The sequence below is a fragment of the Lepus europaeus genome, chromosome X (assembly GCF_033115175.1).
Source record: "Lepus europaeus isolate LE1 chromosome X, mLepTim1.pri, whole genome shotgun sequence".
In the NCBI taxonomy this organism is placed as follows: domain Eukaryota; kingdom Metazoa; phylum Chordata; class Mammalia; order Lagomorpha; family Leporidae; genus Lepus; species Lepus europaeus.
This window is the reverse complement of record NC_084850.1, coordinates 42,346,900-42,373,778: the sequence shown is the minus strand read 5'-3', so window position 1 is coordinate 42,373,778 and position 26,879 is coordinate 42,346,900. Positions and strand designations below refer to the sequence as shown.

General features: G+C 43.2%; 1 protein-coding gene across 1 annotated transcript in view; it reads right to left on the bottom strand.

Annotated features, from left to right (window-relative positions):
* The window catches only part of CSTF2 (cleavage stimulation factor subunit 2), a 33,127-nt gene extending 6,766 nt beyond the window's left edge, over nt 1-26,361 (bottom strand). Inside the window, exons 1-13 of the mRNA XM_062183714.1 lie at nt 26,236-26,361; nt 25,138-25,216; nt 24,341-24,510; nt 23,610-23,746; nt 23,016-23,135; nt 22,770-22,907; nt 18,916-19,039; nt 12,899-12,961; nt 8,824-8,965; nt 8,019-8,194; nt 7,497-7,786; nt 1,239-1,349; nt 358-483 (exon numbers count right to left, since the gene is read on the bottom strand). Coding sequence (XP_062039698.1) covers nt 361-483; nt 1,239-1,349; nt 7,497-7,786; nt 8,019-8,194; nt 8,824-8,965; nt 12,899-12,961; nt 18,916-19,039; nt 22,770-22,907; nt 23,016-23,135; nt 23,610-23,746; nt 24,341-24,510; nt 25,138-25,216; nt 26,236-26,293 — 1,731 coding nt within the window. The 5' untranslated portion in view covers nt 26,294-26,361 and the 3' untranslated portion in view covers nt 358-360. The remainder of the gene's footprint in view (nt 1-357; nt 484-1,238; nt 1,350-7,496; nt 7,787-8,018; nt 8,195-8,823; nt 8,966-12,898; nt 12,962-18,915; nt 19,040-22,769; nt 22,908-23,015; nt 23,136-23,609; nt 23,747-24,340; nt 24,511-25,137; nt 25,217-26,235) is intronic.
* Between the last annotated feature and the right edge of the window lie 518 nt (nt 26,362-26,879).

The following is a 26,879-nucleotide window of genomic DNA, read 5'->3' as shown; positions in this document are numbered from 1 at the left end:
TATTCTGCAAGGACACAAACCAAACTAGCTTTTGAGGTCTGTCTGGGGGGATGAGATTGTAGAAGCAGGGCTTTGTGCCTTTATCTTCCTCATTTCTGTATTTGACTCATTTTGTTAAACTCATTATATATTATTTTGTCATAAGGAAAGGTTAAGAAAAATTATAAGCATTCAACAACTGAACACGTGTTCTATAGCCTTACTCTGTAGATGCTGACCTATACTCTGAATGGAAAAAGAGAGTTTGGCTAAGAGAAGGGAGGGTCTCAAAGAGAACAATCTTGTTGGTTAAGGTCAAATATATACCCAAAATACAGAGGAAGCTACTTCTACTCGGGTGGAATTTATTATGCCGACCTTTTAAGGCGCTCCAGTGGATTTCTGGATTTGTTCCTTTAAGATTAGGATACTCTGCCTTTGCTCAGGTGGCAGCATGGCAATCTGGTCTGCAGTCAGCTGAAGAACCTGCATAATCAAAGCAGCCTGTGCAAAGGAAAAGAAGGTAGTGAGTTTGAATGATGGCAGCTACAAAAAAAAAAAAAAAGAAAGAAAGAAAAAAAAAAAACCCCAACCACCACCAGATTCTGTCCAAAAAGCTACTGTAGTGGAATATAAAGCTAAATGGAAAAAAGAAGGATATTTCCCACACAGAAAACAAACAACAGGCCAAAAGAAATCTGGTGAGGAAAGGCATAATGGAAAGAACAAGCATAAATTAAAATACCTAAGATTAGATGACTCAAAATAGACACCTTCATGAACTCAAAGTTTCTGCAGCCTAAGATGGTACCTGTGGGCCCTGGGAATTCTTCAATTTTAGATCCTGTTTTGAAAGTCTCTCATTTTCACAAATTTTAGCCTTTCTATCAAATATGAACTCCTCACCACGGTTAAATGTAAAAACAGAAATATACACTTGTGGGGAATCTGCTACTCTTTTCAGGGATAAGGTAGAAAGGGGAGAAAGAAAGGGGTTTGGATTTTCAGGTCCATCTGATCTGTGTAAGAAAACCACTCTTGTCAATGACTCTGAAATGCAAGTTAAACTGCCATTTACATACACTTAATGACAGACCAGGCCCACAAATTTCCAGGTAACAATATTATACAAGAGTTCAAAGTCAGAGTAAACATCACCTCCAAAGGGACCTGTTCAAGACCCAGGAACACCACATGGTCACTGTGAAAAGAATCAAAAGACAAGATTTGTGCATATGGCAGCAGTCAGTGTTGCTCACCTTCTCATGATCCTGTGGAGTGACTTGGTTCTGCCCAGGACTAAAGGCACCAGGCTGGCTTCCACCCTGCAGGCTTGCTCCTTGCATGCCTGCTCCCTGCATGACTGGGACCTAGGTGCATAAAGGGAAGAGATTTTTGAAACTTCTCACATATAGGGAACCTGAACCCAGGAACAGCAATGTGAAAAATTACAATAAACTCTAGGCAGATATGAATTTTAAAAGCACATTAATGACTCGGAGTCTCATTTTCTAGTGTTAGCAATGGTAGAAGGCAGGGTTTAGCCAGAGATCAATGAGCAAGTCAGACACACTTGTTTACACAGCTCTAGCATCACCAATAAATATCACACAGCACAATCGGATACTGTCAGATTAAACAAAATTCAGCCAAATAAGCACAGAAAAAACAGAACACCCTGGAAAGGAGTACCCGGTGGAAACACAAATGCAAGCCAACAGATTCTAGAGGTACTGTATGCTGATCCACTGGGCACACTACATTTAGAGAGCTACTGCCTACCTCTAGTTAATCAGACCCAGGTAGTTCTTCCCAGAGGATCTTATCCCACCAGTAAGGTACACACAATCATAATGTTGCAGAGGCAGAAAGGAGATGGAAATGCCTCTGGGAAAAAGGTTGCTATTAATCCCACAGTTGCTTTTCATAGCTTTCCATGGAGAATGAGCAGCAAACGCTTGCTGCTCAATACATACCAAATATACTAGGCTACTCCAAAAACGTTCATGGAAAAGTGAAATTAAAAGGTAACGTGTGTGGAGGGGGTGGTGCTGTGGCATAGTAGGTTAAGCCACTGCCTGCGGCAATGGCATCCCATATGGGCGCAGGTTCAAGTCCTGGCTGCTCCACTTCCAATCTAGCTCTCTGCTATGGCCTGGGAAAGGAGTGGAAGATGGCCCAAGTGCTTGGGTCCCTCCACCCACGTGGGAGACCCAGAAGAAGCTTCTGGTTCCTGGCTTTGGATCAGCTAAGCTCCAGCTGTTGTGGTCATTAGGGGAGTGAATCAGTGGATGGAAGACCTCTCTGTCTGTAACCCTGCTTCTTAAATAAACGAATCTTAAAAAAAAAAAAGGTAATGTGGGGGCCCAGGTTGTAGTGCAGCATGTTAAGCTGCTGCCTGTAATGCCCACATCCCATATGGGCACCTGTTAAGAGTCCTGGCTGTATATTTTGAACCAGTTCCTTGCTAATGTGCCTGGGAAAGCAGCAGAAGATGGCCCAAGTCACCCATGTGGGAGACCCAGATGAAGTTCCTGGCTCTGTCGTGACTCAGCTTAGGCCGCTGTAGTCATTTGGGGAGTGAACCTGCAGATGGAAGAACTCTTTTTTGTTTTTTAAATTTTTGACAGGCAGAGTGGACAGTGAGAGAGAGAGACAGAGAGAAAGGTCTTCCTTTTGCCGTTGGTTCACCCTCCAATGGCCGGCGCGGCCGGCACGCTGCGGCCAGTGCAGCGTGCTGATCGAAAGGCAGGAGCCAGGTGCTTCTCCTGGTCTCCCATGCGGGTGCAGGGCCCAAGCACTTGGGCCATCCTCCACTGCACTCCCGGGCCATAGTAGAGAGCTGGCCTGGAAGAGGGGCAACCGGGACAGAATCCGGCGCCCCGACCGGGACTAGAACCCGGTGTGCCGGCGCCGCAAGGTGGAGGAATAGCCTGTTGAGCCACGGCGCCGGCCTAAGAACTCTCTTTTTTTTTTAAGATTTATTTTATTTATTTGAAAGACAGAGTTACAGAGAGAGAGGTAGAGACAAAGATAGAGGTCTTCCATCCGCTGGTTCACTCCCCAGATGGCCGCAAAGGCCAGAGCTGTGCCGATCCAAAGCCAGGAGCCAGGAGCTTCTTCTGGGTCTCCCATGAGGGTGCAGGGGTTCAAGGACTTGGGCCATCTTCTACTGCTATCCCAGACCACATCAGAGAGCTGGATTGGAAGAGGAACAGCCGGGACTAGAACCGGCGCCCATATGGGATGCCTGCACTTATGGCCAGGGCTTTAACCTGCTGTGCCACAGCACCAGCTCCTGGAAGAACTCTTTATCTCCCTTTCTCTCTCTGTTAACTTTGCCTTTCAAATAGATGCATCTTTAAAAAACAAAAGGTAACGTGCATTTTACGTGAACTTTCTGGCATACCTGTGTATGACTAACCCACGTAAAAGAAGAAAGTGTAGTTAAATCATACTTGTTGGTATTGGTATCTAAGCTCTTCAGTGAGTTCAACCCTTTGGAAAACTGCCAGAACCGAAGGAAAAGGCTTGTGAATACCTAGTGGAACTGTGAGAAGGTCCTTCCATGAGAGTTATGTTCACACCCAGGCATTCACCCAGAGCTTAGGTACTCTGACTGAACACAAATTGTCAATAAACTTGTTACCTGCTTCCCCAGCAGATTAAAAGCAGCAAAGCATAAAAGAAATGCTGATAAACTTCTGTTAGGATCAGATAATACGACAGCATGTGAAGAGCCACGCAACAGCCTGACAGTGAAGGAGACCAGAAACCAAACAGGAAATAGACTATGTTTTGTATTATAGCATATACAGGTATTGAGCTATTTAATGATGACCTTGACTAATCAAAAACAAAATCATTTTTTGGTATTTTGATTAAGAAAGGAAGCATAAAATATACTTCATGAGTAATTTTTCATTAAAATAGTTTTAAAAACTTGGTAGAACAGGTCTATCATCTGGAACATTCACGTATATGCATTCAACTCATTTTGCAAAGACACTGGATACATGAGGTATTAATACAGCTTTGTACAGAATGATAGAATATTATCACTCTTCTTATTTTTTAAATCAATATTGAATCCAGAAGCTGCACTGAACTCTTGTACTGTTAAGGATCTGAAATACCTATAATATTTTTGAAGCTTACTAATACTTATTAATATTCATTTGAAATATTACAATGTGATCTAACCACTCAAAAAAGGCCATTTTGTTTCTAGAAGTACCTGTTCTATATCTGTAAGTACAAGCAAGAGTGATCATACATCTTGGTTCACCTGAGGCAGTCCCAGGTTCTGCTTCTGCCCAGAGTAAATTATTAACAGTACTCTCCAACATGCCTGTCTCTGGCTGACAAATTACAGAATCACCCTAGTAACAATAAGCCTTTTACCTACAAGTTTACAACTGGCAGGACTGGAGTCAATTTTAAAACCTGATTAAAAATTAGTAATTAAGAAATGGTAAGTGAGAAGACAGAGATTTATTCTGATTTGAGCATTATACATGTATGATGTACCCAAACATCACATGGTACTCTATAAATATGTACAATTTTTGTGTGTCAATTAAAAAGATAAATAAAATTATGAAGGACACATTATTAAGTAAAAAAAAATAAGGTATAGGACACCGAAAGGGGAAAATAACACTCATATTTGTTAGAAAGACACACAAAAATTCTAATAAAAGCAATTATCTACAGGAGCTAGGGGGTTCACAGTGTAGAAAGGTACGAGATAGTAAGGTTCTTAATATGTATGTCTTATAGATGAATGTATACTCACTTATTTATAAATTAATTAAGAAATTTTAAAAAGATTTTAAGATAAGTCCGGCGCCGTGGCTTAACAGGCTATTCCTCCACCTTGCGGCGCTGGCACACCGGGTTCTAGTCCCGGTTGGGGCGCCGGATTCTGTCCCGGTTGCCCCTCTTCCAGGACAGCTCTCTGCTATGGCCCGGGAAGGCAGTGGAGGATGGCCCAAGTGCTTGGGCCCTGCACCCACATGGGAGACCAGGAGAAGCACCTGGCTCCTGGCTTCGGATCAGTGAGATGCGCCGGCCGGTCTTCCTTTGCCGTTGGTTCACCCTCCAATGGCCGCCATGGCCTGCGCGCTGCGGCCGGTGCACCGCAGTGATCCGAAGGCAGGAGCCAGGTGCTTCTCCTGGTCTCCCATGGGGTGCAGGGCCCAAGCACTTGGGCCATCCTCCACTGCACTCCCTGGCCATAGCAGAGAGCTGGCCTGGAAGAGGGGCAACTGGGACAGAATCCAGTGCCCTGACCGGGACTAGAACCCGGTAGAACCCGGTGTGCCGGCGTGGAAGAATAATTTTATTCTATATATACCAGAAAAAAAGTATTTTTATTTCAAGAAGTAGGTGGACACATACCGACCCACCCACCCACCCATACACGCGTGCACACATGTGCACACACATGTGCACACACACATGTGCAAGTAACAGGACAGAGCAGCAGTGAAAAAATAGTGGGTTCTATTTCTTGCCCTGTACTTCTTAGGTATGCGAATTTGATCAAGTCACCTAATTCTTGGGCCTCAGTTTCCAAGCCTAAAAAATGAGGGAACTGGATGACTGACATGTTCCATTCCTGGTTTGACATTCTCTCCTCTTGCTCACACACACACGGGAAGGAAGACATAAAAAAAGATATGAGGGGCTGGGTAAAGCCGCTGCCTGTGGTACCAGCATCCCATATGGGAGCCGGTTCAAGTCCCAGCTGCTCTACTTCCAATCCAGCTCTCTGCTGTAGCCTGGGAAAGCAGTAGAAGATGGCCCAAGTGCTTGGGCCCCTGCACCTGCGTGGGAGACCTTGAAGAAGCTCCTGGCTCCTGGCTTCAGATCAGTCCTTCTCCGGCTGTTGCAGCCAATTGGAGAGTGAACCAGCAGATGGAAGACCTCTCTCTCCTCTCTCTGTATAACTCTGACTTTCAAATAAATAAATAAATCTTTTAGAAAACCATATGAGAGAAGAGACAATTACACAGAGGAAGGAGAAAAAGGAAACAGAAGAGGCTGAAGGGAAAAGAATGTACCAGCACATAAAAACTCAGGGAAGATACACACATACTACCTTCCCACGGCCAACAGGGGATATGGATAGGAAAGATGGCAACCAGAGACTACCATATACACATAGCTTGGGAGAGCCAAAAAGAGAGAGAAAAGGTAAGACTTCACTTCCGCAGCTTTTAGGGTAATCATTAGGAAACTGTCTTTCACACTCCACTGTTCACTAAGGCTATGTAAGACAATAAATTAATAACACATTTCTGTAATCCTACAATTATCTAAATGACCACAAACAGCTCTTCAGACACTCTAACCTAGGGGTTCTTAGGGCTGCACATTAGAATCATTTGGGGGTCTGGCGCCGTGGCTCACTAGGCTAATCCTCCGCCATGCGGTGCCCACACATGGGGTTCTAGTCCCGGTCGGGGCGCCGGATTCTGTCCCGGTTGCCCCTCTTCCAGGCCAGCTCTCTGCTGTGGCCCGGGAGTGCAGTGGAGGATGGCCCAAGTGCTTGGGCCCTGCACCCGCATGGGAGACCAGGAGAAGCACCTGGCTCCTGCCTTTCGATCAGCGCGGTGCGCCGCCACAACACACTGGCCGCGGCGGCCATTGGAGGGTGAACCAATGGCAAAAGGAAGACCTTTCTCTCTGTCTCTCTCTCTCACTGTCCACTCTGCCTCTCAAAAAAAAAAAAAAAAGAATCATTTGGGGGAGGTTTCTCAAACCATCCCCGCCCCAGATCCTACTGATAGATTCTGATGGGCCTGGAGTGAGATTCAGGCAAGTCTATTTTGAAGAAGCCTTGTATACGACATTGGTTTGCACCCCAGTGAAGAATATTCCATAACCACTAAATTTCCAAGGGTTCTGCTCTGAATGCAAACAGCTACTGATATTGTAAGACAAAGTTGTTCTTTGGGTTTTCAATCCTAGTGGCCAGAAAAATTACTATTGTAAGGGACACAGAAAATAAAGGGAGATCCCACCATTCTCTTTCTTTTTCTTTTTTTTTTTTCTTTTTGACAGGCAGAGTGGACAGTGAGAGAGAGACAGAGAGAAAGGTCCTCCTTTACCGTTGGTTCACCCTCCAATGGCCACTGCGGCTGGCATGCTGTGGCCAGTGCACCGTGCTGATCTGAATCCAGGAGCCAGGTGCTTCTCCTGGTCTCCCATGGGGTGCAGGGCCCAAGGACCTGGGCCATCCTCCACTGCCTTCCCGGGCCACAGCAGAGAGCTGGCCTGGAAGAGGGGCAACCGGGACAGAATCCGGCGCCCCAACCGGGACTAGAACCTGGTGTGCCGGCACTGCAGGCGGAGGATTAGCCTATTGAGCCACAGCGCTGGCCCACCATTCCCTTTCTAGCAAGCTTAGAAAAAGTTCAAGTCACAAGGCAGTAATAATCAGGCTCAATAACCAATTCTGGAGTAGATCAAGATTTCACATAGCTGCTAGAAGTGAGCATTACACATACCTGTCTGGCTCCCTGGGGACCAACCGCCATATTCATTGGAGCGGGGCCTGGCATTCCACTAGGCAGAGGTCCTCTAGGTCCAGGCACTGGGCCCCTGGTGTCCATGCCTCTAGCCTCCATTCCTCGGACTTCCATAGCACGGACCTCCATGGCACGGGCCTCCATAGCACGGGCCTCCATGGCGCGGGCTTCCATTGCTCTGGCCTCCATACTTCGTGCATCTAATCCTCTTGCCTCCATGGCTCGGGCCTCCATACTTCGTGCATCTATGCCTCGTGGATCTCGTCCACCTGTAAAGAAATTTGTCAGGAATAGAACTCTAGTCCTCTAGTAAAATTCCCCCAACTATGATATTGTTGTCTTCTGCCCAGTTTCTCAGATTTGCAGATAAACCTTAAAGATGCTTGATGACCCCAGTGCTCCCTCTGCCAGCATTCTTTATCCCAGGTTAGAGTCAAAGACAGCTGGGTTCATTATCAACCCAAGAGTACCAGTTAGCTTCGTGATGTGGTCTCTCCTTACCTCTGCCATCCAAAGGTGGACCCCTCTGATCTAGCATGGGTCCTCTTGGCTCTGCCATTAGAGGTCTAGGCTCAGCCAGTGGCCCTCCTCTCATCTCATGTGGGGGTGGGCCACGACTTTCATGACCAGGGACATGGTGCATGGGTGGACCCTGATGAGGTGGTCCCAGGTAACCTCTAGAGATTGAAAGAAATGTTACATAGAAGCTGTAGAGACATAAATCCACTTATTCCAGAATTTGATAATTAGTGGCACTCACAACTAGAGAAGAATTAATGAATAGTCATTACATGAAGAGGAACATGGGTTTTGGATTCAGACTATATGGGTTCAAATCTAGGTTCCATCACTTGTTAGCTATGTGATCTTGGGCACATTTGCTCAACTTCTCTATGCCACCCCCAGCTTATCTGTAAAACAGAACTAATACTATCCATCTTATAGGGTCATTCTGTGGATTTAATGAGATGATCTAATAAAACTTCTCAGAGCAGAGTCAGAAATATGATCCCTATTAATGTCAGCTAGTACTATTATTGATATTATTATTACCACAAGTTTTCCCTGTTTAGGTATGTATACTAGAATTGCCAACTTCTAAAAATATATATAGTAGCCATGATTAGCTTGAAAGGACACACAACTACATGTTCTGCCTTAAGAGAAATGCTTGGACAGTGACCATGGACTTTTCCTTTATCTTTTGAAGTAGGCAAATAGGTACAATTTGTACAGAAAGACTTTGTTCTCAAGACAAAGGAAAATCCTGAATTCTCCAACCGTTTCCTTCTATGTTAGTACTTACCTAGGCTCTACGTCTCCAGTTACAGAAAGTAAAGTGCCTCCCCGTGGGTCATTTGGAGCATCTCCTAAGAGACCTCGAGGAGTTGGGACGTTGGCAGGCAAAGATCCCCGTTGTAGTGCTGCTCTGGGGTCTTGCATCGGCACTGACAGGGAAACAAATGGGGAGTTACTGCTGTGAAGGACACATAAGAAAACAAGAAATGACTCTATATACCACTGACAATGTAATTCAGACACCTCAGAGTGGGTGAAACCTCACCACAGCAGAATCCTCTTGCAGCTCAAGAACAGAAGCAGGGTGTAGGCAGAATCTGTGCCATGTCAGAGGTATGGATGGAATTATATACACAGCAAACTGGGGAGCAACCTGCCAAGGACTAGCACTGTGACCTGAAGAACCTTATGCTCCTTGGTTTCCTTCTAATCAATCTTAAGTTCAAGGACCAGAGTCACAAAAGAGAGGTAGGGTCTTGGCATATGTTAATACTGCCATGGCTCTGCAAGAACCTGCTGTCTCCTTACAGACTGCTATTCCATCCAAGCCTCCTGACACCACTAGGGAGGGAGTACAGCCTCGGACAGATGCCCCTATCATCCATGTTCTCTGCCCTGTGTGAAGAGGTCAATCTTAGGCTTGTGGCCTCAACAGGAAAAAAAAATTAAGGGAAAAAAAAAAAACAACCAAAAACCCAAAAATACTACCCTTTTGGGTTCTGAACATGAGGATGACTGCCAAGCAGCTCTTTTCCTCTCATCACCCCACCCTGAACACCACAAGCAAAAGGAAACCCGCAGATACAATGGGTACCTTGAACTCGCTCAATTGAGGCAGGCCCGGCGGGTCCCACAGGCGAGTGCTGTAGGGTTCCTAGGTGAGCAGTAAGTTTAAAAGGAGAAAGAGTAGACACTTAAAATAGCTTGCACACACACACACACACACAGAAACTGCAGATTTACACAGGTATGTTAACAAGCCAAGGGGTGATTAGCTTGCCCACACAGCTATAAAATCTTCCCAAACTACACTAGCTTCTTTGGGTATCTGAAAGAGTTTCGCTTGCACCAGACAGCTTCCTAAAGGGAAACCTGCAGGACACTGGGGTTATCTGGCAGGAATAACCAGCCAATCTCCATTTTCACCCCTATTTGTATGTCTTCCCTTAAATGTTCTGGTGATACTATTAAAACATACACATGCGCACAAATACAGAAAAAATGTGAGGAGGAGGATTTTGAATCTCTAGTTAAGCAAAGAACGTATTTTCAGAAGTAAAGCATGAAAGAAATTACACTGAATCTGGAAGGTGAGATTTATTCTGGAGAGGCCATAACAGAAGTAGGATAAGGCTATTCTGTTATACTTTAAAACATAAAAATTTGTTATCAAAAAAGTATCGAAAGGGGAAATGCAGTAGATGACCTTCAGATATCAACAATCCACAAGAAATACTCTGCCACAGCCAATCTTTGATAATACACATCGTGACCACAGCAAACAAAGGCCAACGCAGTAAGGGTACCCCCAATATACAAAGGTGGTAAGAAAGCAAGAAGTATCTTCTCCAACACCTCATTGTCTCTTTATACTATTACAAAAGTGCAAAAGAAACATAGATTCCAGAAAAAGGAAGTGAAAAGATTTGTTACTCTTCTGCTGGGTACTGAAGAAAATTATAAAAGAAAGTTCATCACACTTTCTCTCTCTTTTTTTTTTTTGGACAGGCAGAGTGGATAGTGAGAGAGAGACAGAGAGAAAGGTCTTCCTTTTTGCCGTTGGTTCACCCTCCAATGGCTGCTGCGGCCGGCGCATCATGCTGATCCGAAGCCAGGAGCCAGGTGCTTCTCCTGGTCTCCCATGCGGGTGCAGGGCCCAAGCACTTGGGTCATCCTCCACTGCCTTCCCGGGCCATAAGCAGAGAGCTGGCCTGGAAGAGGGGCAACCGGGATAGAATCCGGCGCCCTCACCAGGACTAGAACCCGGTGTGCCAGCGCCACAAGGCGGACGATTAGCCTGTTAAGCCACGGCGCCGGCCACACTTTGTCTCTTCATGAAGGCATCTTTCAAATACCTTCACAACAGGAGTCATTTCCTTTTGCTAATTTTTGACCAGAAAGGTGAACTAACTACAGCAAGAAGGAAGATGTTTTATAGAAGTATGTGCTAAACATCTAAAGCTTCATTGATTAACTGCTAGCCTAGGGAAACATGGAAATATGCCTGGAGTCCCAATTTCTTCTTACTACAACAAAAACACTTTGGAATACATACACAGTTGATTGCCAGTGGGGATGGCCAACAACAACAAAAAAGCATAGGATGCTTAGAGAAAAGATAAGGTATTTGGGCCAGGAGTTTATCCTGCTGTCAGACATCTAACAACAAATTACAGGCCTACATCTTAATATTTTGCTTTTTAAATGAGTTTCACTCATAGGACATAGGTTAAGATGAAACAACTTAAGCTTCTTTAAGCTTGTCCAAAGCAATCTTTTCTCAACACAGAGACCCAATGCATAGGAGTAAAAGACACTGAAGAATATTTTTAGAAGTTAGTAAGATGGGCCCGGTGCTGTGGCACAGTAGTTAAAGCCGCCGTCTGCAGCACCAGCATCTTGCATGGGTGCTGGTTCAAGTCCTGGCTGTTCCATTTTTGATCCAGTTCCCTGCTAATGTGCCTGGGAAAGCAGCAGAAGATGGCCCAAGTGCTTGGGCCCCTACACCCATGTGGGAGATCCAGATGAAACTCCTGGCTCCTGGCTTTGGCCTGTTCTAGCCCCAGCCATTGTGGCCATTTGGGAAGTGAACCAGCATATGGAAGATCTCTCTCTGTAACTCTGATTTTCAAAATAAATAAATAAATCCTTTTTAAAAAATAAGAGCTAATGTGAAGTGACCGAAAAAGTATTAATTTTGAAATCAGAGACTTCTGAATCTTAGCTCTGCCACTTAGTAGGTGGAAAAGAGGATGAGATGGGGCCAGTGCTGTGGTATAGCTGCTGCCTGCAGTGCCGAAATCCAGTATGGGCGCTGGTTCAAGTCCTGGCTGCTCCACTTCCGACCCAGCTCTTTGTTATGGCCAGGGAAAGCAATAGAAGAGATGGCCCAGGTTCTTGGGCCTGGGACGGTGTGGGAAGACCCAGAGGAGGCTCCTGGCTTTGGATCGGAGAAACTCCAGCCATTGTGGCCAACTGGGGAGTGAACCAGCAGATGGAGGACCTCTCTCTCTGCCTCTCCTTCTCTCTCTGTGTAACTCTTGACTTTCAAATAAATAAATCTTAAAAAGAAAGAAAAGAGGATGAGAGCACCAAAATCAGTCCACATTCCTCAGACATTAGGACTTACTTACCTTGTCCCCTTGAGTAAGCAATTTAAAACTCTGAGCTTCTATCTCTTTGCTTCAAAACTGAGGTGCTGCCACCTCTCAAGGTTGTTTATGAAAATTAAAGTGCTACACAGTATGCAGTCAGTCCCTCCTCTTTTCTCATCCTGTTTCCTTCTGACTTTGCTTTCAATTGAATCTCTGCATTTTCTTTTCTTTCAGCCAGGAGAAGTAATGTGGAGATTTGGGATGGCTGCTGCCACTGTGGTCTACAGCATTACTGCAAGTTTCCACAGGGTTTAAATCTAGTTTTCAGCATACCCAAGCCATAATAAATGCTCATTACTACAATTCCTTACGCAGTCAACACAGTCATGGATAGAGAGAGAGAGGACATCTAAGTGGAATCATTAGGCTATCATGAAATAAAAGATCCATTTGCTTCAATATGCATTTGCTTCATCATCAATTTTTGCAGAGTGGTCTGAATCACTAGGTGGAAAGTCTAGCCTAGCACTGTTCAAGAGAAATGTTCTGTGATGATAGATATATTCTATAACTCCAATGTCCAGTAGGGTATCTGTATTGAGCAACTGCAATGTGACTAGTGTGACTGAGGGACTGAGTTTTAAATTTTACTGAATTTCATATTTATTTAAATAGTCACTGGTGGCTAATGGCCACTGTATTAGGTAGTACAGATATGGAAAATTTCCAAGTCCAGTCCACATTAATCAGACACTAATATTTATTTACCTTGTCCTCGTTCCATGGGCACTGGCCCACCTCCTGGCATTCCAACCTGAGTCTGCATTCCTCCTAGAAGATAAATGGCAGGAAAGAAAAACACAAATTAGGACAGTGGGAACAGTGGCTAAGTTTACAAATTTCTTCATTTCTGTCCTACAAGCAGAAACCTGCAGGGGGAGATGATAAATACCACTCAACAATGCAATTAGATACAAGATGGGGTTTGTTAGTGCTTTGTGCTTCAGCAACAGAAAAGTGGGTTCAATAAGAACACTTCACCTCATTCAATATCAAGACCTTGGAATGAAGCTCTTGTGTAATACAGGTAAACAATGCCATTTACCCCAGAGACCTCTCATGGTAGGCAGCACTACTCACAGAGTATCTTGAAAACATGTGGGTATACTGGTCGGTTATAACAGAGATTTGTAGGGCACAGCTGGCACTGAGAAGATACCAGGCATACTAGATGTCCTACGATATATGAGACAGTTCCACAAAGTCAAGAATTACCTTGTGTATTGCAATGCTTTGAAATGTCTCACTGTATACTCACAGAAATAAAAACGTGTTTATAGTCCTGTGAACTTAGAACCTGTCTATTCTGTAAATATAAAGCTTCTCTGTACTATCATTATGCAACTGAATTTTTCAGAAATGCAATTACTGAGTAAATTATGGGAAGTGCAATTTAAGACCTTTATCCTGAGTTTCCACTATTTCAGAAAATTCCATCACCAATGGCAATAGCCCTTGTGGTATCTGAGTTGCCAAATCAATGTGCCTTTATCTGACGATATTTTTAGTTTATTTATTTATTGACAGGCAGAGTGGACAGTGAGAGAGAGAGACAGAGAAAGGTCTTTCTTTGCCGTTGGTTCACCCTCCAATGGCCGCTGCAGCTGGCGCACCGTGCTGATCCGAAGCCAGGAACCAGGTGCTTCCTCCTGGTCTCCCATGCGGGTGCAGGGCCCAAGCACTTGGGCCATCCTCCACTGCACTCCTGCGCCACAGCAGAGAGCTGGACTGGAAGAGGGGCAACTGGGACAGAATCCGGCGCCCCAACCAGGACTAGAACTCGGTGTGTTGGCGCCGCAGGCGGAGGATTAGCCTTTTGAGCTGCGGCGCCGGCCTGATATTTTTAGTTTTTATGTTCATGGTATAGGCTGCAAATATCTGACTGCTATGTTCTGTTTTTCAGTGTAGTTGAGCCTGGACAATCGTCTATTACAAAATTTTTTAAATGACAAATTAATGCCCTTCTATTTTGCTTTTATAAGAACTAGATGCTGGCCTTGCCCTTGCTTCTTAATCATTGTGATTTTTGACAAAGTGACTTGAAAAAATTAATACATTCACAGCTTTCCTCATGTGTAAAAGCAAATGGACTGGTCTGAACAGTGGTTCTCAGAATGTGCTCCCAGAGTAGCAGCATCAGCATTAGCATCACCAGGGAATTTGTTAGAGCTGCAAATTCTCAGGGTTCTCTCTCACACCTACTGAATTACAGAGTCTAGGGATGGGGATGAGCAATCTGTTTTTAAAAGTCCTGCAGGGCCAGCCCGCGGCTCACTAGGCTAATCCTCCGCCTGCGGCACCGGCACACGGGTTCTAGTCCCAGTTGGGGCGCCGGATTCTGTCCCGGTGGCTACTCTTCCAGGCCAGCTCTCTGCTGTGGCCCGAGAGTGCAGTGGAGGATGGCCCAAGTGCTTGGGCCCCGCACCCCATGGGAGACCAGGAGAAGCACCTGGCTCTTGGCTTCGGATCAGGTGGTGTGCCAGCCACAGTGGCCTTTGGGGAGTGAACCAATGGCAAAGGAAGACCTTTCTCTCTGTCTCTCTCTCTCACTGTCCACTCTGCCTGTCAAAAAAAAAAAAGTCCTGCAGGTAATTCTAACCCATTAAAGTTTGAGAACCACTGGGCTAAATGATTTCAAAGCTCTCATCTAGCCACAACATTCTGTTCTGTCCTATTCATTTGATTCAAATCAATCAGCAAAACAATGCAAAGATAAGATCTGAGGAAACAGCAGAAGGCATTTAGGGCATAATCTCTCTCACACGATACATTATTCCATAACAGCACTTTTATTTGTATGGTCCAAATTCCCAGAATTGGTGAGTCAAAATGTACGTAAATATTGAACATTAAATGATTTTCTTAAAAAGACTGAAAAAACTTCTCATTTTCATCAGCCAATATGTGAATATCACTTTCCTCACCAATATTATTACCTCTTTGTGCCTACACATTTTTTTTGCTCATTTGGTTCTGAAGCTCTCTCTCCTCGTCAACTGTCAAAGAGCTTTGTATAGCGTATCTAAAAAATCTTATGCTTTAAGTCTTTTTTTTTGACAGGCAGAGTGGACAGTGCGAGAGAGAGACAGGGAGAAAGGTCTTCCTTTGCCGTTGGTTCACCCTCTAATGGCCGCTGCGGCCAGTGCAGCGCGCTGATCCGGCAGGAGCCAGGTGCTTCTCCTGGTCTCCCATGGGGTGCAGGGCCCAAGCACTTGGGCCATCCTCCACTGCACTCCCGGGGCACAGCAGAGAGCTGGCCTGGAAGAGGGGCAACTGGGACAGAAGCCGGTGCCCCGACTGGTACTAGAACCCTGTGTGCTGGCGCCGCAGGCTTAAATTCAGAAGTATAAATGCTATGAACTCACAAAAAAATATTACTCAAAAATTCAATTATTTAAGTTTCTTTTACACTTACTTTCAATTTTTATCTTTATTAATTTCCTCTTCCTGGTACCTTCTGGTTTATTATTTTTCTAATTCTTTAAAACTAGTTCTTAGAGTTCTTCTGTTTTTAGCAATGTAGGAATTTAAGGGTATTTATTTCCCTTTAAGCATTGTCTTCATTGTTTCCCATAACTTTTTTTTTTAAATTATTTATTTGAAAGGCAGAGTAACAGAGAGAGAGAGAGAGAGAGAGAGAGAGAGATCAATCTTCTGTTTTCTGGTTCACTCCCTAAATGGCTTCGACAGCCAGGTCTAGGACAGGCTTTGAAGCCAGGAGCAGGAACTCCATTTGGAGCGACAGGGCTCTAAGCACTTTGGGTCATCTACTGCCTTCCCCGGCACATCAGCAGATGGCTGAAATCAGAAGCAGAACAGCCAGGACTTGAACTGGCACTCTGATGATACAGGATGCTAGCATCACAAGTAGTGTCTTAACACACTCCTGCCACAACACTGGCCCCACCCATACTTTCTTGTATTATATATACAAAAAAAAATATATATATATATACATATGAGTTTTTGCTATATTTTAGTTAATTCATAATTATTTTACTTCCCCTTTGATCCAGGGATGACCTACAGTATGTTCCTTAATCTTCCAAGCAAAGATTTTTTTCAGTCACCTTTTAATTGTCTCTAACTTTATTGGCTTATAATCAAAAGACTGTGGCCTTTGAAATAATCTTTTCTTTTGAATTTGTTAAGGTTTTATTTTACAGCTAATGTTTTTACATGGTCTTTTAAAACAAAAAACTTCCCATTGTCATTTGGGAGGGCAAAAGATGTATTCTCTAGTCAAAACATATAAAGTGGGGCCGGTGCCATGGCTCATTTGGTTAATCCTCTGCCTGCGGTGCCAGAATCCCCATATGGGTGCTGATTCTAGTCCCGGTCGCTCCTCTTCCAGTCCAGCTCTCTGCTGTGGCCTGGGAAGGCAGTGGAGGATGGCCCAAGTGCTTGGGCCCTGCACCTGCATGGGAGATCAGGAAGAAGCACCTGGCTCCTGGCTTCGGATTGGTATAGCTCTGGCCGTGGCGGCCATTTGGGGGGAAACCAACGGAAAGAGACCTTTCTTTCTCTTTCTAATTCTATCTGTCAAATAAAAAAAAACATATAAAGCTCCCTCTGTACTAGATGAAGTTTATTGATTCTATTATTTAATGTCTCAGTGTCCTTACTTATTTTTTGTCCACTAGCACAATGCTATTTGAAGTGTGATCCACCAATGGTGCTGATCTATACACTGTATGTTAACAGTACATGACAAGGTAAGTACAGAAATGGACTGCAGACACCTAGAAACGTTTTACAGCAATATGAAATTGCTGTGACATTGAAGTGTGTGATCAGTGCACGTGTTTCACTGAACAAAGTATAGACCAGTCTAAGTAAACTTGTGTAACAAACTGCATATATCGTGGGTTGCATATTTGCCATGTGCAGGGCATTACAACGTGAGGTATTTTTAAGGTAAGCTAGACACGTCTAATTTAAAAATGTATAAAAGGCTGAGCTTATTTCTTTCAATGAGAGAGAATTACAACTCAATTTTATAATGTGCATAAATGAAAATTCTGAGTTTTAGAAATTTCTTTAAAAATCGATTCCTTGTTAACTTAGCTGTGTAGACTTATCTACAAAACAGAGTAATTTAATTATTCTCATGAGTAATGTTTTAGCCAATCTAATATTAGAAAAATTAGCAAAGAAGCAAGTTTGCTTCATAAAAAACTATAAATGTTGAAAATAACTCGGGTTCACACAAGTCTTTCATAAAGAACTGCTATTTCATTCAGTGTGTTTAGGTACAGTGAAAAGTTAACGGGGGGCTGGCATTGAGGTGCACTGGGTTAAGCAGTAGCTTGCAACACTGGCAACCCATATCAGAGCACTGGTTTGAGTCCCAGATGTTATGCTTCTAATCCAGTTCCCTGCTAATGTGCCTCGAAAGGCAGTAGAAGATGGTCCAAGTACTTGGGCCCCTGCCACTCAAATGAGAGACCTGGATGGAATTCCTGGGTCCTGGCTTCAGCCTGGCCTAGTTATAGCTATCGTGGCCATTTGGAGAAATCAACCAGCAGATGGAAGATCTTTCTCTTTTTTCTTCTCTGTCACTCTGCCTTTCAAATAAATAAAATAAAATCTTTTTGAAAAGAAAAGCTAACTGTAATAGCAATATTCTTTGTTTTTTTTTTTTTAAAAAGATTTATGTATTTATTTCAAAGTCAGAGATGTAGAGAGGGAGAGGCAGAGGGAGAGGGAGACGGGGAGAAGGAAGGAGGGAAGGAGGGAAGGAGGGAAGGAGGGAGGGGAGAGAAAGAGAGAGAGAGAGAGATCTTTCATCCGCTGGTTCACTACCCAAATGGCTGCAACGGCCAGAGTCAGGTCAGACAGAAGCCAGGAGCCAGGAGCCTCTTTTGGGTCTCCCATGTGGGTGCAGGGGCCCAAGCCAGGCATATTAGCAGAGAGCTGGATTGGAAGTGGAGCAGTTGGGACTCCAACCTGTGCCCATATGGGATGCCAGTGTCACAGGTGGTGGCTTTACCAGCCACGCCACAATGCTGACCTCAATAGCAACATTCTTAATTGTCCACCTATATACTTTCAAGGAATACAGAGTTTTCAAATTTATTTCTTTTGTTGGTTAGTCTGATTGTATTTGTTAAAATGCAAATTTAGACTTGCTAAACATAACACATGTGACTATGTATTTTGTGTCTGTTTTCTTCATGGGCTTTTTAACCTCATCTAACAGTTTTCAGCTTTTAGTGAGAGAATTCAATTCATTCACATTTAGCAGGATAACAACTTAAACCAGTTTTTATTTCTTCTATCTTACTCTACATTTATTTTTACTTATTTTACATTGTCTTTTCCTTTAATTTTTTCTGGCTTGTTTTAGTTTCCATTCATTTCATTTTCTCCCTTGTTAATTTGGAAGTTTTACTCCAAGTTTCCACTTGAGTGTCCCACATAATCAGATATTTAAGGATTTGTGTAAAAGAAATCAAGTATTTCCTTCCTCTGGGATATATACTTTCTAGCTGTATGAGGAGACTTCAAAAAGTTTATAGAAAATGAAGTTGAAAGATAACTTGATTTTGGTGCAAAAATGGTTTATATAGTATGCAAATTCCAAGGACTTTTTAAAGTACTCTCCTATATTAATTTTATATCAAGATTCTATTACCACATAATACTTCGGCTGCACTGCAGCAGTTGCTATGACAACATTTCAACAAAGTACAGAAATGGTGTCAACTTGAAATGAAAGTTACCTCCAGGAGCTAAGGAACCAGGGCCAGGTCCTGTGACAGCAGCTGCCATCTGCCCTGGTGCTGGAACACCACCCGGCATAGAAGCTTGCATCAGAGGAGGTGCGCCATTGACGTGCATTCCACCCTGATCAAGACAAAAAAACACAGTATGTACTTGCTTTCATGAAGACTTAATACACTAAGTCTATGATTTTTATTTTATTTTTTACAGGCAGAGTGGACAGTGAGAGAGAGACAGAGAGAAAGGTCTTCCTTTTGCCATTGGATCACCCTCCAATGGCCGCCGCGGATGGCGCGCTGCGGCCAGCGCACCGCGCTAATCCGATGGCAGGAGCCAGGCGCTTCTCCTGGTCTCCCATGGGGTGCAGGGCCCAAGCACTTGGGCCATCCTCCACTGCACTCCCTGGCCACAGCAGAGAGCTGGCCTGGAAGAGGGGCAACCGGGACAGGATCGGTGCCCCGACCGGGACTAGAACCCGGTGTGCCGGCGCCCCAAGGCAGAGGATTAGCCTAGTGAGCCGCGGCGCGGGCCCTAAGTCTATGATTTTAAAGTTCATCAAATTGACAGCTCCAAATATGGTACCAAACATTCTTTTTATATAATATGTCTTACATGGCATTAGATCTAACACACATTTTGAATTCCACAGAAACAAGCTGTAATACATATCATGAGCCTGGTTATATGGAATACAGTTTCTATGCAACATATTCTACAAGTTGAATTGATAAGCCTTATCTGTGTGGCAAGGCATCATGAAGCATCTGTTGTCAACTTCAGGACTGGGGCCTGGCATTAAGATTTACAACAACAACAAGTGTCCTGAATACAAGAGGAAAAAGAGACTAGGACTTTTTTAAAAAGCAACCTAGCCACCTGTTTTTAAGAGGAAAAAAATTTTTTTTAAATCTGATAAATTTTCCCTCATTCCTGTCCTCAGATATAATTCTGGTCTGGGGGGAATGTCATATTTTTTAAAGAATTGAGTTTCATCCAGGTCTCACATCTGGGTGGCAGGGGCCCAAGCAGTTGGAACAATTCTGCAGCTGGGACTCGAACTGGTGCCTATATGGGATGCTGGCATCACAGGTTGAGGCCTAACTCATTACATCACAACACAGACCCCAAAATGTTATTAATGCTATTTTAAAAAGATTTTTTTACTTATGTACTTGAAAGGTAGAATTACAGAGAGAGGGAAAGACAGAGAGAAAGATCTTCCATCCGCTGGTTCACTCCCCAGATTGCCGCAACAGCTGGAGCTGGGCCTATCTGAAGCCAGGAGCCAGGAGCTTTTTCCAGGTCTCCCACGTGGGTGCAAGGGCCCAAGCACTTGGGTCATCTTCCACTGCCATCCCAGGCCACAGCAGAGAGCTGGATTGGAGGAGGAGCAGTCGGGACTAGAACTGGCACCTATATGGGATTCCAGTGCTGCAGGTAGAGGCTTAGCCTACTATGCCACATCGTCAGCCCTATTAATGCTATTTTAAAGTTCTTTGGAGGAAAGAAAATGTTATATTTTCATCTCTGTACTCCTTAGAGAACTGAGCACTACCTTTGAATAAAGAACCCAACAAATAAAGAATAAAAACTAAGCCATAAAAAAATCACACACACACTTAGAGAACACAAACGAAACTAAAGCAGAAAAGAGGGAACTGTACAGGAAGATGGGTAAGAGTAAATAGGCTATGAGGTCAAACAGAATCAGATTTAGCTGTTAGACTTGTCACTTACAATTGTGTTAATTCTGGACCAGTTAATCTCTGTGGGTCTTAGTTTACTTCCTTCTTTCTCTAGAGTCTTATTGGAGCACAACCACACATACTTTAGGTATTGTTTATGACTGATTCCACATTAGCATGGCAGAGTAGTTGTGACAGAGATCCTATGACCAGCAAAGTCAAAATAATTTACTATCTGGGAATTTACAGAAAATGTACAATCCATCCAAGTTGTTTAGCTCTGCCAGTCTGATAAGTAAAAAATTGTATAGTTTCTATTTATATTTATCTTAATTTTGAATACTTTTCCATACCTTTATATTTCTACTTTTGTGAACTATTTATGTCTCCTGCCCAGTTTCTACTGGGTTACTGGTAATTTTCTAACTAATTTATAGGTTTTTTATTATAAAAATTGCAGAAAGATAAGTCATAAGAAAATAATTACCTAACTTAGGAAAATAAAATTATAAATGCAATCAAAATCCCCTGTATGGTCTTTCCCAATTTTATGTTGTATCTTCTTCTTAGACAAGCATTTTTAAACTTTTTTTGAGAGGAAAAGGGGTGTAGGGAGAGGGAACAGTAGAGGAAGGGTGACTGCTCACACTCCCATGCACTGGTTCACTCCCCAGTCATCTGCTGTGCCTGAGCAAGGCCAAAGTTGGGAGCTGGGAATTCAATCTAGGTCTCCCACATGGGTGGCAGGGACCCAATCACCTGAGACAGGTCCACTGCCTCCCAGGTTCTGCATTAGCAGAAAGCTGCAATCAGGACCTGCAGGCAGCAATTGAACCCAGACACTCCAATGTGGAATGCAGGCATCCCAATCGGCGGCTTAATCGCTAGGCCAAACGGTAGCCCCAGATGTTTCAACTTTTTATATGAACCACTACATATTGAATATATTCTTTTGTTAATTTATTCAACATATCTTTGGGATTTATTTTTGGAGATTTATGTAGATACATACACCCTGTATTTTGAGAATGCTTTCACATTCACAGTTTCACTTCTATATAGTATTATGTTTTTTAGTTATCTGTGTTGATGCCTTTGATGCCTCATTTCCTAGTTCATCTTATTGCTTTATGGAATTATGTTTTTGAAAATCATCCATGTTTAAAAAAAAAAGAAAATCATCCATGTTGATACATACAGTTTAACTGTTGTAGAGTATTCCACTGGATAAATACACATTTTCTCCATTCTTCCACTGATATACACTTAGGATGTTTCCAATTTTTTGCTATTATAATGTAGCAAAACTTTTTTAAACATCACTAAAGGCTCTTTATTAAGTAATCAGCCTTTTGTCTATTGTATGTGTGGCAAACACTTTTTCCTAATTTGTCACTTTTCTTTGGTGTTTCTCTGTACAGAAATTCTTCATTCTTCAAATATATCAACTGTTTATGTCTTCAGGATTTCGTATCATACTTGGAAGGTGAGCTTTTTTTTTCATTGATAAAGAAGATAGTAAGAGTATTAACCTCAGAGCTGGTGTTGTAGTACAGCAAGTTAAGAGGGCAGCTGCAACGCCAGCATGCCATATGAGTACTGGTTTGAGTCCTGGCTGCTATACTTCTGATGCACTGCTAATGTGCCTGGAAAAGCAGAAGGTGGCCCAAGAGTTTGGGCCCCTGCTACCCACGGAGTGCCAGGCTCCTGGTTTCATTAAGCCATTTAGGGAGTGAACCAGTAGATAGAAGATCTCTCCCTCCCTCCCTCCCTCTCTCTCTCTCTCTCTCTTTCTGTCTCCCTCTGTCTCTGTAACTCTGTCTTGCAAACAAACAAACCTTTAAAAAAATTAAGAATGTTACCTTCATATAAGCACTGTGAAGATAAGCATGATCACATACATGGAGTGAGGCGTTAACCACTTTATACAATGTGTATATCTGGCATACATACAAAGTTAGCTTATAGGAAATGGGCATAAAGGAAGGATCTCTTTATTTCACAGAATTGAAATTAAATCTTTATTCATTCAGATGCCATGTGTTCTGAAACCTGGGAATTGCCAAGTGTCACCTCTAGTTCTTAACCACTCCTTTTCAATACTTTCTCCTAAAAAGAAAACAACATTCACAGACAGATAAAAGAAATGTGAAGGGATAAAGTCTTACCAAAGATTGGGGCTGAGGGCCCTGAGGATTTGGCTGGTTCATCGATACACTGGTTCCAGAACCAGGTCCAGCACCATGGACTGGTTGGGGGTTGCCTGCAATCAGTGTCGGGATATTTGTCTGGCGATGCAGAATTTTCTAAAAAGGGAAAAGACAACCCTGTGAATTGTCTAACAAAGCAATCAGGCAGCTCTATTCCACTCAAAGTTTCCCTACCATTTCCATAAAAGAAACAGAAGCACTCACCAGGGCAATCTCTGGATCCACGATTCTCATCACTACCTGTGCTTGCAGCAAAGCATATGCCAGCTGAGGATTCTGAAGTAACATGTTCCGTGCTTCCTGGGGACTATTCTGGACACAGAGCTGAGAAGACAAGCAAATCCATGATCAGGTTCAGTATTCATTACTTGGAAATGGAGAGTGATTTAGAACCTTCCCATCTGAGAAAGATAATATTCAAGAGGCTCTTTAAGTTATCATGGATTTTTTTTGCATGGCACACAAAGTCTGGGTCATGGCAATTAAGAGAAGGAAGAGGCATTTCAAATCTAGCAATACTGTCATTTAGCAAAAAAGTCACATTTAAGTATCTGTATTTGATATCTACAGATCACAAAACCCCAGTAGATTGAACAGATGTGTTTGTATACAAAAATAGAAAAGCTCTTGGCAGAAAGTAAATATACTGTGTACACATGGACTATTGAAGGTGCTAAAAATACTGGTCTATGGACACAAGTTCCATTTGAGCTCAGGGAATGGTTTCTATTAACTTATCAATTAACTTCTTGAAAATCTGATGTAAATTCTTATCCACAACCTAATGCCTCCTCCCACCTTCATTTGTTTCATCAGTTCAAACATCTGCTCTGGTGGAAGACTGGCAACTGCTTTGCTAATGGACTCAGGGGCATCCTCAGGACTGATGGTCTCTCCATAAGGTGACTCAATGACTGGGGCACCAGTGCCAAGGCCTAATTGGGAAAAAAGTACAAGAAGTTAGGGAGACAAAATAAAAAGCTAAATCATTCCAAGTATCTACTTCCCAGGACTGCTGTTTGGGCCAGTGGATAACCACAGATTCTCTGAAGCTGAGAAATAAGTGGTTTGAAAATCTCGTTTCTATGGAAAAAAGTGAGAGCATATTTAATGTTCTCAAAGGAAAGCTGGGACCACGAACACATAGATGGACAAAAGTTAGAGAACTAGGTATATTGACTTTTCTTCACAAGTCATCTCAGAAACAAAAGGTTTAAATAGAAAAAGATGCTTATTTCAAAACAGAATTCCTGGATCTATTACTATGACACGCTTAGCACTACTAGTAGCTTGGTGAACCTGAACTCCTCTTTAACTCAAAATAAACTCCTTGGCAACTAAAGGGTTTCTAAAGTCAATTTTACCTTTTGTTCCTCAAAAGACATACTTCCCTAGCTGAGGCACCTTGGTTGATTAAGAAACTGTATGTCTAATCATTTCAAAGTATTCTAAAACATATGATAAACAGAATATTTTTATTGTTATATTATTCATAACTCTTATTGTATACAACTTGGGTTTATACTCACTCTTTAACTCTTCTTTGTTCTTTTCACTGGCTGCATTGTCCACTCGAAGCGCTCTCCCACTGAATTCACGTCCATTCAGGTTCCGCATGGCACTAAGTGCTGTCTCTTGGTCTTGGTATTCACAGAAGCCATAACCCTTTGGCTTTCCTGTCTCCCTATCATATACCAATCTAGAGAGCAGAAGCAGGTATCAGAAACATGCAGTATTTCTGCTAATATTGCCATGCTCTAATTCAGCACACTTTAAATAACCTTGTAACTCTCATGACAGTATTTTTTAAAGTTTTATTTATTTATTTATTTATTTATTTGAAAAGCAGAGTGACAGACAGGAAGAAAGAGATTTTCTATCCACTGGTTCACTCTCCAAATGGCCTTAATAGTCAGATCTGGGCCAGGAAGAAGCCAGAAACTCCATCCTGGTCTCCCACACAGGTGGCAGGGGTCATTTTCTACTGCATTCCCAGGTACATTAGCAGGAAGCAGAGCAGCCAGGACTCAAACCAGTACTCCAAAATGGGATATCAGTGTTGCCAGCAGCAGTGGCTTAACCCACTGCACCACAATGTTGGCCCCCTCTTAAAACATTTTTTAAGCAAAAAAAAAAAAGCACCTTTTAGGTAAGAATGAATGTGAATTACATAGTTAGTTATATATCAATAAAGTTGCTAAGAAATAAAATGCATGTGGAAAGTTACCAGTTTGAAAAACAAACAAAAAACCCTACCATTATTACTAAAAGTCAGATTTGCTGGGATTTTTAAGAAACTCTCATAAGAAGTAAAAGGAAGTCTCACCTAAAACTAACAACAGGTCCAACCTCAGAAAAGATGTCCTTTAATTGTTCTTCAGTAGCTTCATAAGGAATGTTTCCCACTAGGGAAGAAAACAGGTAATACTAAAATTCAGAGTTTGCAGACCTTTGGTGGAAAAGTACAGTGTCTACTTATGTCACTGACTATTCAACACCTGCCTCAAAATAGTGTTCTCCAATTCCCAATTCCACTGCACTTTTTCAGGCCTCTTAACAAGTGAATCAATCAGTGAGACTAAATGCAAAAGGTATAGACACTGATGAATGTAAGCTCACAGATCTGCCCAGTGTTAGATTTTTCCTTAACTGTTGGTGAAAGTTACTATTTAGGCTTTGGTATTTACCTGAAGATCTGCAAGTCTTGTCAATAGCTACTAAAATATTTATATACAATTTAAAAACAGTTTCATACGTAAGTATTTTCACACATCAACACCCTTAAGGAAGAATGACCACGATTCTAACAGAGGATGTTTAAAAACTGTTTTGTCATTGCCTCTTTCAAAACGTGCTTTAAAAACTATTACATGTGGTTTTTTTTTTTTAAACAACTTATTCCAGTCGAAGAAAATTACTCAGAATAGTTTTGGTCCTCTTTAAAATTCCTCTGAGGCGATTTTAATTGTTATTCATTCATTTACTTAGAATCCATTTCAGGACGACAGGTGGCTGGTTGAACTAAAACGTTACAGGGAAGAAGCAACGAATGAAAATTCTTTAGAGGACGGGGAAGTGGACACAGGTATCTGTACACTCAGCATATAATCTATATTCCGGGACCGGGTGAGAAGTACTACGGGACAGTAACGGGCTGTAGCCATGAGCCCTCTCTTTCAGACAATAATTGAAGCTCCGAAAAGGAGAAACGGATAAAAGCTGAACCTAAGTCTAACTTCCTCAATGATACCGCGCAAAGCCTGTGAAACCTCAGGAAAAGGGGCGCATCTCTGCCCACGAGTCCACCAGTTGGCCGCCCCACAGAAAAGGTCGAGCGCCACAAGCTCCTGTGGCGATTCAAGAAGGGTGGGGGTGCCGGGGGAGCGTCCCTCCCCGACGTTTGGCTCAATCGAATTCCTCTCACCAAATACAGAACGTAGAGAACGATCCACCGCAGGGTCTCTAACAGTCAAACCCGCCATCGCTCTCTTCCTGCGGCTTCCGGTGCACCTAAGCACACTTCCGTACAGCGCGCGTGCCCAGCACCGACCACGCTTCCCTACGGCGCGTGAGCAGAGAGCGCCTGGGCGTGGCGGACGCAGGGCTCCGCCTCCTAGCGTCATTCCGTCAGCTTCTGTCGCTCGGCACGTCCAAGGGAGAACTAAAGCTGTGGGGTGGCTGCAGTCTGAGAATAACTCTTTCCGGAGTAGGATTCGGGTAGGGGAGGTTAAACTGAAAGTTTTCAGTCTGCGAAATTGTTTTTGGTTTATTTTCTTTAAGGCTGTCAGAAATACTGGTCGACCACCGCGAAGATGGCGGCGGCAGTTACCGTGGTAACGAATAACTTCATTTTAGTGCCGCCCTCTTTCGGGCCATTATATTTTGCTAAAATTGGGTGTACGGAGTGAGGTGGGGGAAAGAAAGGCGCGCCAATCAAGAGAATGGGAGAACGAGCGGCGCTCTAAGTCTACGCTAAAAGGAGTGAAGATATGGAAAGAACAGACGTAACCCTAGGGTCCATGTGCTAGGTTGGAGGGGCGGTGTCGCAGGGGATATTGACAGGCAGAG